We start from the raw sequence: 16,786 nt of genomic DNA on the forward strand, positions 1-16,786 counted from the left end.
AGCTCTCTGAGGTGCCGTAAACCAGGTCAACAAATGCACCCGTCTCTTTGAAATTAGCTTCTGGTTTATGCCAGTGCAATGCGAGTTGTTATCATCTTATTTTACCTCCTACAGATTGGAATCCGGTTTGCAGAATAAAGAGGACTGTCTGGGTTTAAGCTAATCGTGGGTTTCACAGGTATACTGGAACAAGATGCCAAAGGAAGCAGCACCAGCTAAAATTGTGCTCCTGGCCCTGCTTCGTGCTTGATGACCTGTTTCCTTCTCTTCACCGCAGGGCATTGATTTCTGTCCTGGACAGAATGTCTCTGGAGTGACAACACATTTGCAGGAGGAGCACAGCACTTTGCCACTGCTCTTCCACCTGGGCAGGGACCCTGGAGAGAAATACCCGTTAAGGTGAGCCAATTAACAAAGGTGTGAAAACACTCAGCACTGCCGATGTACACTTTACATAATTCATTTGCCTCGATAGCTGTTCTTATATTTACAATCTGCTTGAAAACTCTCCCAGAAAGCCATCACTTGTGTGAGTAACGAAGAAAAGGAACAAGCATTTTCAGTTGGTCGAGCTGGGTGGGTGAGCACACGTTCGTGGCTCAGCTCATCAGGCCAGCAGTTCTTGGTTTGTGTCCCAGCACTGCCTACAGGAGGCAAATGTTCACTCCTAGGTAGGACAGGGCTACGTGTGGGTCAGCTGTGGAATGAAGCAGCAGCAATAGTGTGCCTGCGTGCAGCCACTCTGCTGCAATTCCCAGCGTGTTTTGGGGCTGGGGAAGAAACCCCTGGTGATCTTCCTGTGCTCTGCAGTGGTTTTTTCTATGCACTGCTTTGGAATCTGTGCAGGCAAATGGGGCAACCCATCAGTTTCCAAGCCCGCTAAATGAGCTTCTCCAGAGAGTCTTTGCGAGACTTTCTGCCCAATCCTTTTCCCTCCTTCGGCTTCCTGGCTGTCCAAATCCATTTTCCTGTAAGCCTACTATTGTAATATTTATCTCCAGCACACTCCATGCCCCGAGAGATTTCTGTAAGGATTTATGTAGCCATCAGCCAGCACTGTCCACACGTAAATCTGGCACCTCCAAAAAGCTGCTGAGGTGTCCCAGCTCCCTCCTGTCCTCTGAGTGAGTTTTGTTCTCTGGCAGGATTAGACACAGGCAGAGGCACACAGCCTCATCCCTCACTTGTGTCCCTGGCTTGGAGGGTGTGGAAGCAAATAAAGGAGAAACCAGTGCTCTTTTCAGCACAGGCATGGTGAGTGCCTGCACAGACATGGTTTTGTGCAGCAGCTTTAACAGAGAGATGTTTCCTGAGCTGACAGGACTGCAATTACTCAACTGTTTTAAATAATTGAGTGGATACACTCGCTCCATTACTTCCAAAAGAACTGAGCCTGTGCTGTCCACTAAGTGTTTCCACTAGAGAGAAGGGGAGGAAAAATATTTTCACTTCTCTCTCACTTAACAGACGAGCACCCTAGAGGTGCATTAGGCAGTGTATAAAGCTCTTCAGAAGCCCAGCACGTTAGCTCTTCCTTTCTATTGCATTTCAGCACTAATGAATAAAGCAAATCTGCAGCTCCTGTATTTTAAATTCAGCTCAGTGAAACGATGCTGCTGGGTTGGGATTCCAGATGAGATTATGCCCTGTTCGATTGAACAGCTACTTTATTTTAGAAAGATGAATGGATAGAAATGACTCCTTCTTCCAGAAATTAAGTGAATGGTGGTATTAAGCGAACTGCAGGTTGTCTGCTGTTTGTGTGCTCTCAAATTCTGAGAGATCTGATGGAGGGGAGATCCTGTCTAAGGGCTGTTTGCAGGATTCCTGCTTCCCTCTCATCTGGGGAAGGAATAAAGGTTGCTCCTTACAACCACCACGGGCTGAGCGCTGAAATAAATCCCAGAGTGACATCTGCAATCATTTTGTTGTATGCTTCCATTGATTTTTGGACACTCAAAGCAGTTTCTTTGATTGAATTTTATACCAAGACATGATTATGGGAAGCTGTAGCTTTGCTTAATATGCAGACCTTAATAGAAAGCTGCTTCTTCATAAATGACTCTTCTGCAGCACGTTGTGTTGCTGTTGTCTCCTCTCTGGTCGCAGTGGAAAACTCATGGGAAGTGGGTCTCCTATATCCAATGTGGTAATTAAATTATCCTCATTTGTGGAGCTGTTCCTGTTGTGTATTTTTATTTAGCTTAATTATCCCCCTTGGCAGGCAGCCTGCTGGGAGTCCCGACACTAATGTTTCTCAGAAGGGAATCCAGCATTCTCCTCCAAGCACACATCTGTCTGGCTGTGTGCTGCCTGCGTTGTGTCGCCTGTGCTCACAGCCCACGTTGGCCACAGCCCCCGTTCATCCCCAGGCAGCCCTGGAGCAGCAAGGTGGATCACACTCTTCCACCAGCTTGGCTTCTCCTTTTGTTGCCAAAGCCTTTAGAAAATTGCGTTGCCTCCCTGATTTCTTGGTGTTTCCCTCTTCTATGTCGTGTACTATTTTGCCTTGTTGAATCCACACCTGGTTTTAATAGGTTTTCTGCTCTTCTGTAGTCTATGGAGGAGCATCATGGCACACTGATATCCCGTGTTTCTCTTTGTTTGCTTTAGTGACATTTAAAATTATTTATTCCTTATTTTAGTTCAACCCTTTCCCCCAAAAAAAGATGTTGTAGTCACGTGTTGTGTGTCTTGATTTGCATTAGTTTGGCATAGTGGCACGTGCAGAACCACATGCAAAGAGGTTTCATGGCTTCGTTTGAAGGGCAGGCATCACACACCTCCAGAGAGATTTACAGGTTATATATTTGGGCTCTTCAGAGCCAAAGTGTCCTGGAAATCAGTCAGATCAGTCAGCTGAGGCAACGCTCCTGGATTGCAGAGTGCTTATATTTAAGCAGTCTCATCTGAATTGTCTGTGAATGTTTGTGAGAGTGCTGCTTGAGATGGAGACTTTTTCAAGGCTTTGCTTTCAGTTCATCTCAGAACATAGAAATTGGCTTTTTCTGTCATTCTTGGAGACCTGGCTGCTACAGGGATCACCAAAGGTAGAAGTCCTTCAAGAGCTGGAGAGAGCATGTGAAGTTTTCAATTCCCTGGGCTTTGTGAAGTGCTTCCTGTCCCTGACACAGCTTGCTGCACTTCCCAAAGCCTGCCTGGAAGCATTATCAGCAAAAGCTTATCTCAGGAGCTCTTCTCGTGCAGTGGGAAAACTGGTCAGGCCATTACAGGCAGGCCCTGTCGTCACGCTGAGGACACGTCTGGCAGTTCTGAGCCCTATGGCACTCTGCACTTAGGTTCCCCTACACGTGAGGCTGGGTGTGCATCCTCCTGCACGTCTGACTCTAGGAGCAGACCCTCCTAACAGGGCAGTGGCTGTTCCCTCCTGCAGTTGCCCCTCTGTTTTGGGCTGGATCGCCTCCAGCACCTCGTCTTCTGCCAGGGGATGTAACTGTGTTTGCCCCTATTGCCTTGGAAGGTAACTACTGACGTTTGTCCAGCTTGCAACTTCAGCCCAGCAGCCTCACTGACTTTCCACGTTGTTAGCTGGAACTCACAGCAATGCCAGATGCACATTGTGAGTCCTGCCTGAGCTTGCCCCACTGATGCCATTTTTACATCAGCGCATCAGCAGGTGGGATGGAGCACAATCCCTGTCCTGTGGCTGACCTTCAGCATTGCCATCAGGTACATTCACTGCCAGGCTTTGATCCCTCTTCTGAGAAAAGAGAAGACTCAGCTGGGAGCTGTGGGGCTCTGGTCCTGGAATAGAGAGGAGCTTGGCACCACAGGAGGTGCTCCAGGTCTGTCTGGCAGCAGGATGAGGTACTGATAAGGCAGCACTGGCATCTGGAGAGGTGCTTGTAATAAGAACACCTGCAATGCAAGGGTACGTGTGGGCAGTGCATTTCAGAGGAGTGTGGTTCCTGGTAAATAATATTTCTTTTGCTTGCCAGAAATGGCAACGTAACTGTATGTATGTAAGCAATAGTTACATCGTTATCTAGCCTTTGTGTAGAGAGAAATGAACATCCCGTGTCTTTGGTCATTTGAGAGATTGAGTAGATCTGTGTAGGCTGCCAGATAGAAGATGCTTTTGGCTTGTTTGTTTCTTAAGCTCTCAGGCTTTAAATGTAGATTGTGTGTTAAGCAGCACACAAAGCAGAAGCGTTTCTGTGAGTCTGAGCGGTATTTTGTTTCCTCCCTAGATGCACCAACTGATTTTTGGGGGTTTGGGTTTTCTTGGTTGGTTGATTTTGTTTCCCATAAAAACACTCAAACTGCAGAGTGCCTTGGTTACCAAATTTATCAAAATGCAGAAGTAGAACATCTGATAGGTCATCTTCCTTACTGAAGTCTGTTGTGTTCGGGGTATTGTGTGTCCCCTAAGTCCCACGCATGGAACTCGTTTCTCCACTCAGCCTATATTTGACAAATTCAGTTAAATTATCTGTTGGTATCTCCCCAGCCAGCTGTCAGCTTTACCACCTGAGTTAGAGGTTGTATTTTACTGAAGTACTTTGTGCCAGTCAGGAAGAGCACGAGCAGCAATACGTAACTGGCACAGCTTAAAATACAGCTAGCAAAACAGGCAGTGCAAAGTGAAGGAGACGGAGCAGCTTGGGTAAGGCTCCAAAGCTGCAGAAAGAGTTCATAGCAAAAATCCTCTGAAGTTCTGTTTGCACCAGAGGTAGAAAGCCTTGATAGCAATTAAGTACAGCTCACGTTCTGTTGGTACTCGGGGCTGGTAACGGCCTGCTCTGAGCTATTAGCTCCGTTCAGAACTGAGTTTGCTTCAGTTGGAATGACAGAACACCTACATTTTACTTAGGGCAATGGATTTGACTATTATGGAAGAAAAAGTGGAAGTGATAAGATGTGGTTGATGAACGTAATGATTTTTAGAACACATTAATTAACAAGAGAGCTCACAAATGCCTGTTCTGAGCAGATGGAAAGTCCTGGAAATTATCAGAGAGGTAATTGCACTGGTTATGGAAGCAGCAAAGAAGGGAAGAAGCTCCTGGAGGGAAGCTAGGGGGGAAAAGATCTGATAGGAAGGCTGCCAGTCTCACCTTAGTGATCAGAGCAGAAACCTCTGTGCTGAGAAAAGAGGGAAGGTGCAAAACAGAGGGGAAGATGTGGATAACAAAGAGCCAGAACTCTGCCCAGGGGAGGTGCTGACTCCTCGCCTGCTTGGTTTAAAAATAAATAAATAAAAGGAAATGGCAACAGCTGCATTGCAGGAGTGAATTGACTGCTGCCACAGGAGAGGAGGCTCTGAGGAAAGCCACAGCTATGGAAACCATGGAGGAATAAGGATGGAGGCAAACTCGGCTCGATGGGTTGCTGCTCAGTCCTGGATTAGGGCTCTGCGCTGTGGCGTCTGATGTCGACCTGTAACTTGTGCTTAATTGCAGCAGACCTGCAGCCTACAGGTAGTTTGCTGAGTTACTGCCTGGACTGGAGGGATGCTGTGCAAGAGGGAATATTGGAAGAGCCACGTGAGCCTGTTTCAAAATGCAAAATGCTGTTTGAAGCCACAAAGGTGAGGGGCATCACACCTGCTGGGGTGCTTACATCTGGGTCTGGTGGATGCCTTACAGTAGGGATTACCCTGCGCTTTCTGTTTGGCTCCTTTTTTGTTTGGCCCTGTGAACCTCTCAGTGTTGCTGTGTTTCAGAAGCGGAGCTCCGTAACCCTTTGTAACGTGCAGGCTGTTAAATTCCAGAGAAACATGGTGGTAGAAAAAAAGAACAGAGGAAGGCTGAGTAATAAGACAAGATGGGAAACCACATTGCAGAGCAGCCTAATGGCACTGATAACAGATAAAATCAAAGTACCTGAATCTAGGTGTATTTCACAATTGAAAATAATGTTGTTGGTTTTGTTTTTTTAATTAAAATAATTTCAGAGGAGGAGGAAGTAAAATACACAAATGATTAGCCAAGTCCTGCGCTCTCCCTCCGTAAATGCAAAAGCTGCCCTTGAGAGCCCACCATCACGTTCCTATGGAAGGCACTGTGCAGCAGCCATTGGGTCACGTTCCTTTGAACAGTACCATGGTTCTGTCACTCTCAGGATAGAGGTACGTGGCTGTGCCTGCATACGAATCATCAGGAAGAAGGATAAATTAACACATCAGGATCTGGATCTGGAAGAAAAATAGGCTGAAGGCGTTCTTTACTTTCCTGTGGCTTTGATGCATTTGACAGTGTATTGTGTATTTATGACAGTGTATTTATTGTGTATTTATGACAGTGTATTTATTGTGGCAGAGCATCCCCTTTCCTCTCCCTTGCAGGTTGGGATGGTGGCAGAGCTGAAGGCAAGGGACTGAGCCAGTGCTCTAATACCAAAGGCAGCGTGTCAGCAAACCCTCCTCCTTGCAACCTGAATTTCACCGTAGGGCACGGTGGGGTTAATAGCAGAGCAGGTTACACTCGGAGCTGTTTGGAGAGGGAGGAGATGGGAACAGATTGCCAAGGCACAATTACACTAAATGAACTAAGCACAGACCACACCTGTGCCTGGGACCCTGCGCTCGCAATCCAGCCCTGATTGGCTCTCCAGAGACTTCCCGGAGGTAAAGTGTCAATTAGTGTAATGACCCTGGACTTTGTCCACTCCGTTCGCTCATTCTGAGCGTGGAATAATTCCATGTGCGCTGGGGGATCTCTTTTAGCAAACTCCTCACAACACCACCTGCTCACCCTCGCCGCCGCGCTCTCATTCTTCCACTACTATTCCCAGCTCTCCTTCTGCAGGATTGTTGAGCTGGAATACAAAATGCAGCGTGCCCTGGAGGCAGCGAGATCTGCAGCCTTGCTCAGACAACAATACCCAAACACCTGTACAGATATTATCTTGTTTTGTTGTGGAGCATGTAGCGAGCCCTGCCTTTGCAGTCCAGACCTGTATATGCACTCGAGGAAAGGAGGGGACTGTGGTTCCCGAATAGGAGAGGCTCCCAGCTCCATTAACTGATTACCATGAAGCAATTATCCTCATCTAACATGCAGATTACAGGCAGTCCTCTCTAGCAGATTTTGTCACGAAATGCACTTCGTTCATAGGGCTGCAGAGTTTGCTGTAGGCAAACGGGGGGTACCTGACAAAGCACTGCATGGATGTTGGATCTTGTGACGTGTTACGGAGCTGCAGAGCTCAGTCTGAGCAAGACCTCAGCTCCTCAGACCAAGCGTTGTATTCCAGCAGGGAAAATCAGCCCCAGCCTTGCTGTGCTTTGTGCCGACAGCAGTTTTGCTGTGCGTGTGCCCAGGCTGCTGTCCTGCAGGCGCTGCAGCCTCACACCATGCTGGAGACCTGCCGTACCTCCAGCTGGGCAGCACAGCTCTGTGTTCAACCGAGCCATCTCGTCACCTCTGTGGTGATCTTCCAGCACTGAGTGACACCTTCCAGCACTTGGGGTCTGTCACTGCCATGTCCTTCAGCACCGGGAAGGCAGCTGCAATTGGATATGTTTTAAACCAGTATCAACAGGTTTAGCCAGCTTAAGAGCATGTTAAACCCCACTGAGGGGAGGTTTATAGGTTAGCAGTGCAACTCGAAGCATAATCTATATGTGTTCTTTAGCTTTAGCAAGCTTTGTGCTTCTGTGAGAAGTGCAAGACTTTTCTGTGTGCCAAGGGAAGTCATTCAGCCAATGCTAAAGGCTCAAATATCCTAACGCTGTAGGAGCTGCAGGGGAGAGCAGTTGAAAACCACCAGCATCTGAGGTTAGGCCAAGATTTCCTGTCCCTGCTGAGCAAGCTGAAACAGCCAGGAGTGTCCTGAGCACGGGAATTAAAGCAAGAAGATGGTTTAAATGATGCAAACCTGCTTTGTTACCCTGCAGTATTCACGTGTCTAAGGCTGCTAATGAATAACGATGCTGTGGATAAAAGCAGTATTTAAGATGATAGCAAAAGGATTTTTTTTTTTTTTCCTTGGGACAGGACTGGCACATTTGGAGCAAAAAGAGGCAGTTATGACAACATACTGTTTATCTTTCATCCCAACCACAGCTGTGTTTTCCAGTGGTCTGTCCAGATTATAGCTAATTTGGAATCGTGCGTACGGAAAGCTGCTTCGGTGGATGAAATTGGGCTCTTTAGCACTTAAACATTTGTAAAGGCATAAAGAGCTTAATGAGATAGCAGCAACATTTTGTCTTGCAGGTCTGCTTCCACGAGATCTGGAATGCTGGGGAGATGACACAGGGATGTGATGGCCATAAACACGTTAGGAGAGCAGCAGCAGAAGGCGTTAAGTGATTAGCTATCTGAACGACACGCACTGTGCAGCCCAGGGACCCACCCGTGCTTTAGGAGCCCTCCCTGGCCACACGTGGCTCTGCTGCTTTGTCTCTCTCTGTGCAGGCTCTCCTGCATTAGCTGTCCTCTGCGTGTGGGCACGAGTTAGCATGAAACGCTCTTGGCCTCTTCTAAAAACCTGCTTTGATATTTCCAGGCTCGCTGCTGCGCCGACAGCCTTCTGTGTTTGAAACCCAACCGGAGGACTCACGGATGAAATCTGGCTGAGCTGAAAGGCCGTTGTGCCACCGGGATGCAATGCTCACCAAGCCTGGAGTGTCCTCAGTGAGGGTGAAGCCATAGGGGGTGGCTGGTGGCATCCAGCCCTCTGCTCGCAGCGGTCCTTGGGGCTGCTTGAGAGCTACGAGGGATGCATGCACAGAGCAGCGTGCGAATTTGGGGGCTTCACCATTTCCACGTGGTCCATGCAGAGCCATACAGCCAGGATACAGCTAGCAGGGCGTGAGAGCAACAGATTAGTTTGCTTGAGCTTGTCATTTCAAATTCCCTTCCGCTTCTCTATCAGCAGCGCTCAGGCCCATCCCCACAATCAGCTTCTCTCTGGACAGCTGCCGAGATGCGATATTTATAGGGTTTACTGGAAACTATTGGCACATTGCTGGGCTTTGAAATGTGATTGTTTTTCAAAGTAGGAAATTAGCCGGAGTGTGGGGCTGTGGCCAGCTTGGACTGCAAGCAAAGGGAGCCCGAGGTCAGCAGCAGGCAGCGTTGTTTCTCTTTTATCTTCAGAGCCAATTTGCCGCTCTCTGTTTTTTAAGTGACTCTTAAGGTGATGGACAAAGTGAGATCATTGGGTGGTCATCCTCCACGTTAGAAATACTTGAAGTAGATTCTGAACCACTTCAACAAGTACCTACTGGAGTAACAGTTGGGTAAGAGTCTGGTGATTTATAGCATCGTACGAGGGCTTGGAGCCTGATGGATGGCTCCCAGCTTGCAATAATGAAGCTGTAATGTTGCAAAATGAAGGAGGTATTCTTGTCTTGGACCAGTCGCTCCTATTCTTCTCCATCTTCCTGTTTGCATATTAGTTCATTTTACTTAGCGATCGTGAAGAGTTTTTCTGGCCAACAGTTGGTTGCATTTGAAACCCTTAGCTGGAGAACGCTCTTGAAAACAAAGTACTGACATTGCTGTCACTTCCCTTCAGTGAATGCCTCCACGTGATGCACGTTCTGCAGAAAAGCTCTCAAAAGAGTGGAGGATGGGAGCACTGGGAACTGGGTGACCTCACATGCGACACATGGAAGGACAGCCTTAGCAGACTTGTTTATGTGTCGTGTACCTGGCAAGGTGTCTGTCCTGTACTCTGGTCTCCCTAGATAACCACTTAAAGCACCGGCAGACAACCCCAAAGCACCTTTCCTTTGCTAATGACATCCCCCTGGGAACCAATGCAAGCTGGCAGCATCTCTTGTCCAGCAAGTGAGGCACTGGGGCTGCTGGAAGCAGCAGCTGTTCGTGCTGCAGCCCTGTGCTGAGCTGCTCTGCTGGGAGCCGTGTGCTGCTGTGCTGGGGAGCACACAGGGCTGTCTGCTGTCCCTGCCCCCCAGGCTGGGAATCAGGCCTGCAGCCTCGTGCCCAGCCAGGATGGATTCTTTCAGCCCAGCTCCTTTAGTTCCCGATGGAGCTGCGGGTGTGCAGTGGTGGCTGCCTGTTTACGTGCTCTTCTTCGCTGCAGCCCAGAATATGTCTTCTGGCATAGCTTTAACAGTGCTGTGTGTCAAACCTGCTGTATTCAGGAAGCCCCACTAACAACTTCTGAATTTTTTTTCACATTCTAGTTTTGCTAGTGATGAATACCAAGGAGTTATGAGGCGGATATCTGCTGTGGTGCAGCAGCACAAGGAGACCATGGTGCCAGGAGTGCCACAGCTCAACGTGTGCGACAAGGCTGTCATGGTGAGCAGTTAAAGCATTTACAATTCCTTTGCTTAAAGTACATTTTGTCAAGGCTTAAAAATGTCACTGAATGCTGGGAAGGGATGGGGAGGAAGGGAGGGCTGTTTGATACCTGTGGGATGCAGCTGCACAGCATAGCTTGTACAGAGCCAGTTGGGTTATGTGTGCAAAGCCTGCCAGCACGCTGTAACTTCCTCCCTCAGAGACACCAAGGTTTCTGTAACTGTAGATGCTTCTCCTTTCAATCCACTCTGCAGTTCTCAAAAGTCCTCTGTGTTTTGGGTGGTGGGACTGAGACAGTGGATCTGGTCAGATACTCAGATCACTGAGCATCTTTGGTGCTGTGTGGTCTCCTATCCTGTACACACCTGTGCCTGTCTCTTCCAAAGTCCTTCTGCTCTGGAGCAGGCCAGACTGGTTTCCAGTTCTGTTTTGAATTGCATGTTGGAAAGTTACAGTTTGGCTTTCCTTCCAAAAGCTGCTTGGCGTGTTGTGAACCTGAGAAATAAACGGGATGGTTCTTAGGAGATAAGGATGTCAGATGACAAGAGTTTGTGTAATTTAAGGGGATGTGCCTGTATAGACTGACACAAAACAGCAACAGCCAAAGTCTTCCTGACACTGAGGTAACCTTATGAAGCACACCTGGACTACCTGCTGCTTGGGCTCTGCCTCCAGCCAGCCAGAGCAGTGCAGAACATGGAGCTGCCTCTTTCTCCTTAATAAGAAAGCAGAGATCTTTTTTAGCAGTTGCTACCTTTTATTTTTGGATGTCAAGCAGGAAAACCATTTGAAGGACCATTGTTTCTGCATTGTTCTCTTTCATTATTCAACCTTGCCTTTAATAAACCCTGTTCTGTGCTCCTCCGGGCTGTTCTGTGGGCTCAGGCACTCTCCCCAGTGTCTGGCTGCTCCCAGAGCCCTTCCCTGGAAAGAGTTTTCTTCTGTGCTCCCAGCTCCAAAACTGGTTCATAATAACGTGCAGTTGTGGTGCTGTTTGCAGCTGCCCTGGTGCAATGTGTGCAGGTGCTGCAGGAGCAGCAATGCTGTTTGTCAGCACACGGCGCCTTTGGGTTGCAAGGTGGAACAAGTGCTGGACTGGAGGTCCCATACTTCACCCCACACCCCAGCCCTCTCTCTGGATCTGTGCTGCCTGAGTATTTTCTTTGTTTCTTTGGATCTCTGGTTCCTCCACGGAGTGGTGAAGCAGCTGAAATTTCCCACGGTGCGTTTTAAAATGGAGAAATGGACTTAGAAAAGGCATTAATTGTTTGCAAACGATCTGGAGCCCTTCGTGCAGCCGTTCCACCAAGCTCAGCTCTGTGTTCTGCTCCCGACCTGCAGAGATAGCTGGTGTCTCACTGCCATCTGTTGTCAGCTGCATGGAATAGAAACCTGCTCTGGTATCTTTGATGGGGTTCAGCTTCTGTTTACCTCCACGGGAACTTCATCAGTTTAATGACTTGAAAAACTTAATGACACAAAAGGCAGTAGGTCAGAGCTGAGCTGAGCGTTAACGGGCGACAGCGAGGATCTCCCATGGGGGGACTTGGAGAGTCAGGGAAAGAACACACAAGATTTCTGAGGGCAGAGATCTGCCATTCACTTTGGCACAGACCCAAATGTTAAATGACACCAAAAAAAAAAAAAAAACCCTAAAATTGAAAGAACTCTGTCATCCCACCTCCTTCCTCTGTTAATCCCTTTGGAAGCTGAGGTTTGCAGTGGGATTCCTTTCTGATGCTGCTTCTCTGTTGTGTGCATGCTGGAGAAAGGTAGTTCAAGAAGCAGGAAAACAAGGGAGGAGAACAGTTTTGCTCTGCATGCATTGGTGTAGTTGGCTCATAAATGCCTCCTAGTCCACTGCTCATTAATTTGTCCATCAGAATGCTCGTTTAAAACAGACATTTTTCTCTCTCACACCCTCAGCCTTCAAACACTGGTGCTTTTTACTTGCTTCCTTAATAAAGCACATGGGAATTGTAGTGCTGGGGGTATGAGATCCTTTCTGGATGGTAGGAGAACTGGGAATTCACCAACAGCTTGTGATCTGTGTGCTCCAAACTGCTGCAGGGAAGGGAAGAAGTCACTACGAGTCCCACCAGGTTGCAGGAGAGACCACCATATTCCAACAGAGGGAATCATGATGCATAAGGATTTGTAGTCTTCCCTAAAGCCTTTTTGAATAGGATTTGAGCTTGGAAGATGGATGATCCCAGCTGCAAGAGTTCTGTTTTTCAGAAGGGGTCCATTAGGATGCAAGGCTCAGCAGATACTTTGCGTGAACGTCTAACTTCATTTTTTTCCTGTGTATTTTGTTTGTTTTTTAACAGAATTGGTCTCCCCCGGGCTGTGAGAAGCTAGGGAAGTGCCTGAAACCACCCAAGTCTGATCCAAAGAAGTGCTTTTGGCCTCACTGATCTTTCCTGCAGCCTTCAGGAGCTGCCCCAAAAGCCCTCTAACCGCCTGGACGCAGAGTTTACAATGCATCTCTTTTCATGTTGGCACTCCTGTTTACCCAGGAAGGGTGTGATGTCTGTGTGATATCATCATTTGCTCTTCCAAAAGGGACGGTGTTTATATTGCTGGTGCTCAGGGTTTAGCCTGTCCTCATCTGTTGGTTTCATCGTTTCCGTAAATGGTAAATTTGCAGTGAGGACTGTTTTAACTGTGAGAGATCTTTGGACAACCCCAGCTCTGCCGTGAGCTCAGAAGCACCACGGCTGCACCTTTCCTCTGGCTTCTTCCAGCTGACCTCCGGAGTCACTGCATCGTGTGGATGCCCCAGCAGCAGCCATAGGAGACTGCTCAGGAAACGTACAGCCCTGCCCAAGCTGCCCTTGTTTTCTTTGCATATAACTTGTTGTTTTAACATTCCATTTCCACTGTGAACTCTTTGGACACCGGCTTGTTTTCGCCTGTTCTTCCTAAGCTTGCAAGCACTGGGTGCAGCCGTACGGCCCACGCTGCTGCTGTGCATGCCTGAGTGCAAACAAGTGCTGCATTCTCTTCTCAACTAGGGGTCAGCACAGGCAGGATGCCCTACGTGTTTTCTTTCTGTGGCTGCAAAACGCTCAGCAGGTCACGCTGTAAAGAAACTTGCAGGTAGGGTTCCTGTAAGTATCGCCTCATTGGTGGTGTGCAGAGCGTTCTGGGGAGCTGGGGCTCTGTGGTTCACGTGTGGGATCGTCTTCATTTCCAAAAGTCTCGATCCAAATATGGTGTAAGTCGCTCTTTCAGTCTCGTGACCTGGGCCCAGCCAACTGCAGGCTCAGAAATGCCCGTTTGCATCACACGTTAACTCTTGACCCTGTTTCCAGCGTATGCTCTCCGAGGAATTCTCCTTGTGCAAACTCTCCCCCAGCCTGGGTGCAGCACTTCTCTAAACAGAGTTCATGGTAAATGCAGATTCTTCGCATAATTTCACATTGTAAATTGCTCACCCCGTTTCGGGTCTGTTTTTCACCCCCCTCACTGTTGCTAATAAACGTCTCTCGAACAGAACCAGGGTTGTTCTGTTCAGGGTTGTAGCAGGGTTGTTGTGGAGCTGTAAGGGAAGAGTTGGAAGCAATGTAAGCTTGCTGTCTGCACACTGACGGGTCTGCTTCCACCCCTCCCATTTGCTGCAGGACACGTGCCCTCTCCACAAGGCATTTTGCTGCCCTGAGAAGGATCAAGGTACTCCGTAGGGCTGCTTCCTTCCCAGGCAAAGCTGAAGCTGGCTTGAGACATGCTGACAGCTTCTGTGTTAACACTCTGCCTCCCGCAGACCTCTCAACTTGTTCTCCTCGCCCACCCCATAATCCCAAACACTCATCCCCCCAATTCCTATGTTTCATCTCCACAGTAATTCCTAGCACCCATCTCCTGAAGCTGGATAATCCTCTAAGGTTGCAATGAGCACAGTGCTCCAGCCAACTCCAGGCCCTCAGCACCTCCCTGCCCGCAGGCTGTGTGCCATCCGAGCCCCTACCTGCCCTAACCAAGAGCCAGAGGCGTTCCCAGCCCAAGGCTCCATTCTTACCACAAATAAAGATACCACCAGACGAGGGAGTCCGTCACCACGGCCGCCTGCACGCCGCTGTCAGCTCTCCAACAGCTGTGAGCGTCGGCTGCAAACTGCAACAGCTTCATCTCTACACGCTGCCTGTGAGCAGATCCCAGGGCTGCAGCTCTGCTGGGTGCTCCCCCAGACACCCTGCCCAGTTCTCAGCCTTTGCACCGTGCACATGGTCAGCGTGCCATGTGCTGGGAGCCACGCGCCCTGCCTGCCGCTTCATTCTCGTCTCTCTTGCAGCTTGCAGTTTTCAAGACACTGCTTTTTTCCTCCTCTGCATTACTTGCTTGGGCACAGCAGCCCGCGCTCAGCGCGCTCAGTGTTTGGTTACTCAGCACACAAAGTCCCCATCCTTTACTGAAATAGTCCCTCGGTGCATAGATACTGGACGTAAACTTTGCACTACAAAGCTGGCTGCTGGAAATGACTTGAAGTTTGTTTACTTCATTGCTTTGCGTTTGGTAGCTAGAAAAGATCAAGCTTCGTAGAAAGAAGCGACTGCTTTAAATAAGAACAGTAGTTCTACAGCTGGACAGCCGGGCAGCATTTTAAATCAATGCCTTTCCCAAAGATGTACAGATTTTAATATTAAAGTGAAATGAGGAGCCGAGGAAAAGAAACAAACGGATTTATCCGTGAGGAGTCGGAGGGTTTGTCTGCACACACCTGTGGACAGCTGGCACCTCGGTTCGGGGCACTGTCACAGCTCTGCCTCCTGGATCACGGGGGCTGGCCGAGCTTAAAAATAACTTGTTTTGTTTTCCTTGCATTATTTTTAACACGGATCAATTACCCAACCCACACAGCTGCCCGGCGCACTTTGGAGGCAGGGGTGGGAGTGAGCTGAGCGCGCAGCCGTGGCACCAACCCCGCCAGCCTGCAGCCTGCAGGCAGCCCTTGTGCCCCTCATCGTTACCCCGAGCTCTGATCCACGCGACGGCTGCCTGCTGCGGGGCTCCTGGCTTTGCAGGGGCTGTGTGTGCCATAGCTGAGTGCCAGGCCCCTTTCCTGGTGGGATTTAGTGACCCACAGCAGGGCTGCTCCCCTGGTGGCTTCCTTCCTCAGGCCGTGAGCTGAAGGAGAGCTGGTGTCATTCTAAGGCTGCTGCTGTGCCACGTTCCTGTCTTTAAATACATTTAAATACGTCTCCTAAATGCTGAAAGCTTCATATCTGCTTGGGCTGAGAGTCCGAGGAATTCCTGCCTTTAATTTCCAATTAGCTGAGCCTCTTGAGTCGCCCTCCCCTGCCCCAGAGGCTCTGTTATCATCCCACCCTCCGTGCAGAGAAGCTTCTGAGATGGATGTCAGTAATAATCGTGGAGAAAGTCCTGCTGCATTTACAGTTACAAAACTGGAGCCTGGCTTTAAAAGCCTGCAGTGACAAATGGATTATTTCGGTGGCAAATTAAGTCTCTGTGGACCAACAATTTGGGGAGCAGAACGCTGGGATTGGAATGCAGAAGATCAATTCCAAACACTTAGAGCCAAGGTTAATGCCCTGCAAACAGAACGGAGTGCAGCGATGGGAGATAACGTGCCTCCGTGTGTCAACTGCCAAGCAGAGGAGCGCCGTGTTAGGAGCAAAAATGGGAAAGTTTGGAGCAGAACACGAGAGACAGAGCACGGATTTGCTGTTCTGTGCTGTTTGGGACTGAGCTTTCATGCCAGCACTGAGGGTGACAGTGTGCTTTTACTCAAGGCACTGGAGCTGACCCTGCTGAGAAGGGAGATGTTGAACTGGGGGCACCTGTGTGGTTCTGCAAGAAAGCAAAGCAGCCGAGATGAACATCTGAAGGCCTGAGAAGACTTGCACCAAGGAGATCTTTGCAGGCACAGCATGAAGTCATTGCAGAAGAAAGACCTTCTTAAGGTGAGTGTGGGTTCAGGTGGGGATTTGGGGTTGGAAACCAGTGTTGGAAACCCCAAAGAGCACTCAGACAGCTGGCTGAGCAGGGATCCTGCGGCCGTCCTCAGCCTGGGGAGCCTGTAGGCTGCGTGTGCTGAGTGATTGACTGCTTCTTCCACAGCCAAGTTACTGTTTTGCAGTTCAAATGGCTCCTTTTCCACTTTTCTGAGCGGTTTTAACACTTGGGAATGCGCTGCTGCTGTTGTTTTCTGGTTCTGTTTGATGCTTTCCATTTGCTATCAGAGCACAGCGCAGCGGTGTCTCTCCAATCAAACTCACAGCTTTTAAGTGCGGCTGTGAGGGAAGAACTGAAATCTCATCTGAGGTTCCTTCTTTTTGTTGGAAAACATCTCCTTTAGACACAGAACAGACCCCATGTCTTGGTTTTCTTTATATCCTGTGCCTCCACTTGGAGTTTTGCTGTTGCTCGAAGTCCAGTCTGAATTATATAAACACTAAATAAAGGTTCAGCCCGAGCCAGAAGCCTGTGGTCTCTTAGAAGAGCAGAAACCTCTGCCATCCAACTTACTGGGAACCAGCCTGGCAGCTGGCACACAATCCTCTGCCTTTTTCCTTCCCAGA

At 48.9% G+C, this 16,786-nt stretch overlaps 1 protein-coding gene across 1 annotated transcript in view; it reads left to right on the forward strand.

Moving 5' to 3' along the window:
- Positions 1–13,776, forward strand: part of GALNS (galactosamine (N-acetyl)-6-sulfatase) — a 43,030-nt gene extending 29,254 nt beyond the window's left edge. The window contains exons 12-14 of the mRNA XM_042885838.1: positions 278–399; positions 10,124–10,241; positions 12,575–13,776. Coding sequence (XP_042741772.1) covers positions 278–399; positions 10,124–10,241; positions 12,575–12,661 — 327 coding nt within the window. The 3' untranslated portion in view covers positions 12,662–13,776. The remainder of the gene's footprint in view (positions 1–277; positions 400–10,123; positions 10,242–12,574) is intronic.
- Positions 13,777–16,786: the final 3,010 nt, after the last annotated feature.

This window comes from Lagopus leucura, unplaced genomic scaffold, assembly GCF_019238085.1.
Source record: "Lagopus leucura isolate 7727_CA_CO unplaced genomic scaffold, USGS_WTPT01 Super-Scaffold_100053, whole genome shotgun sequence".
In the NCBI taxonomy this organism is placed as follows: Eukaryota; Metazoa; Chordata; class Aves; order Galliformes; family Phasianidae; genus Lagopus; species Lagopus leucura.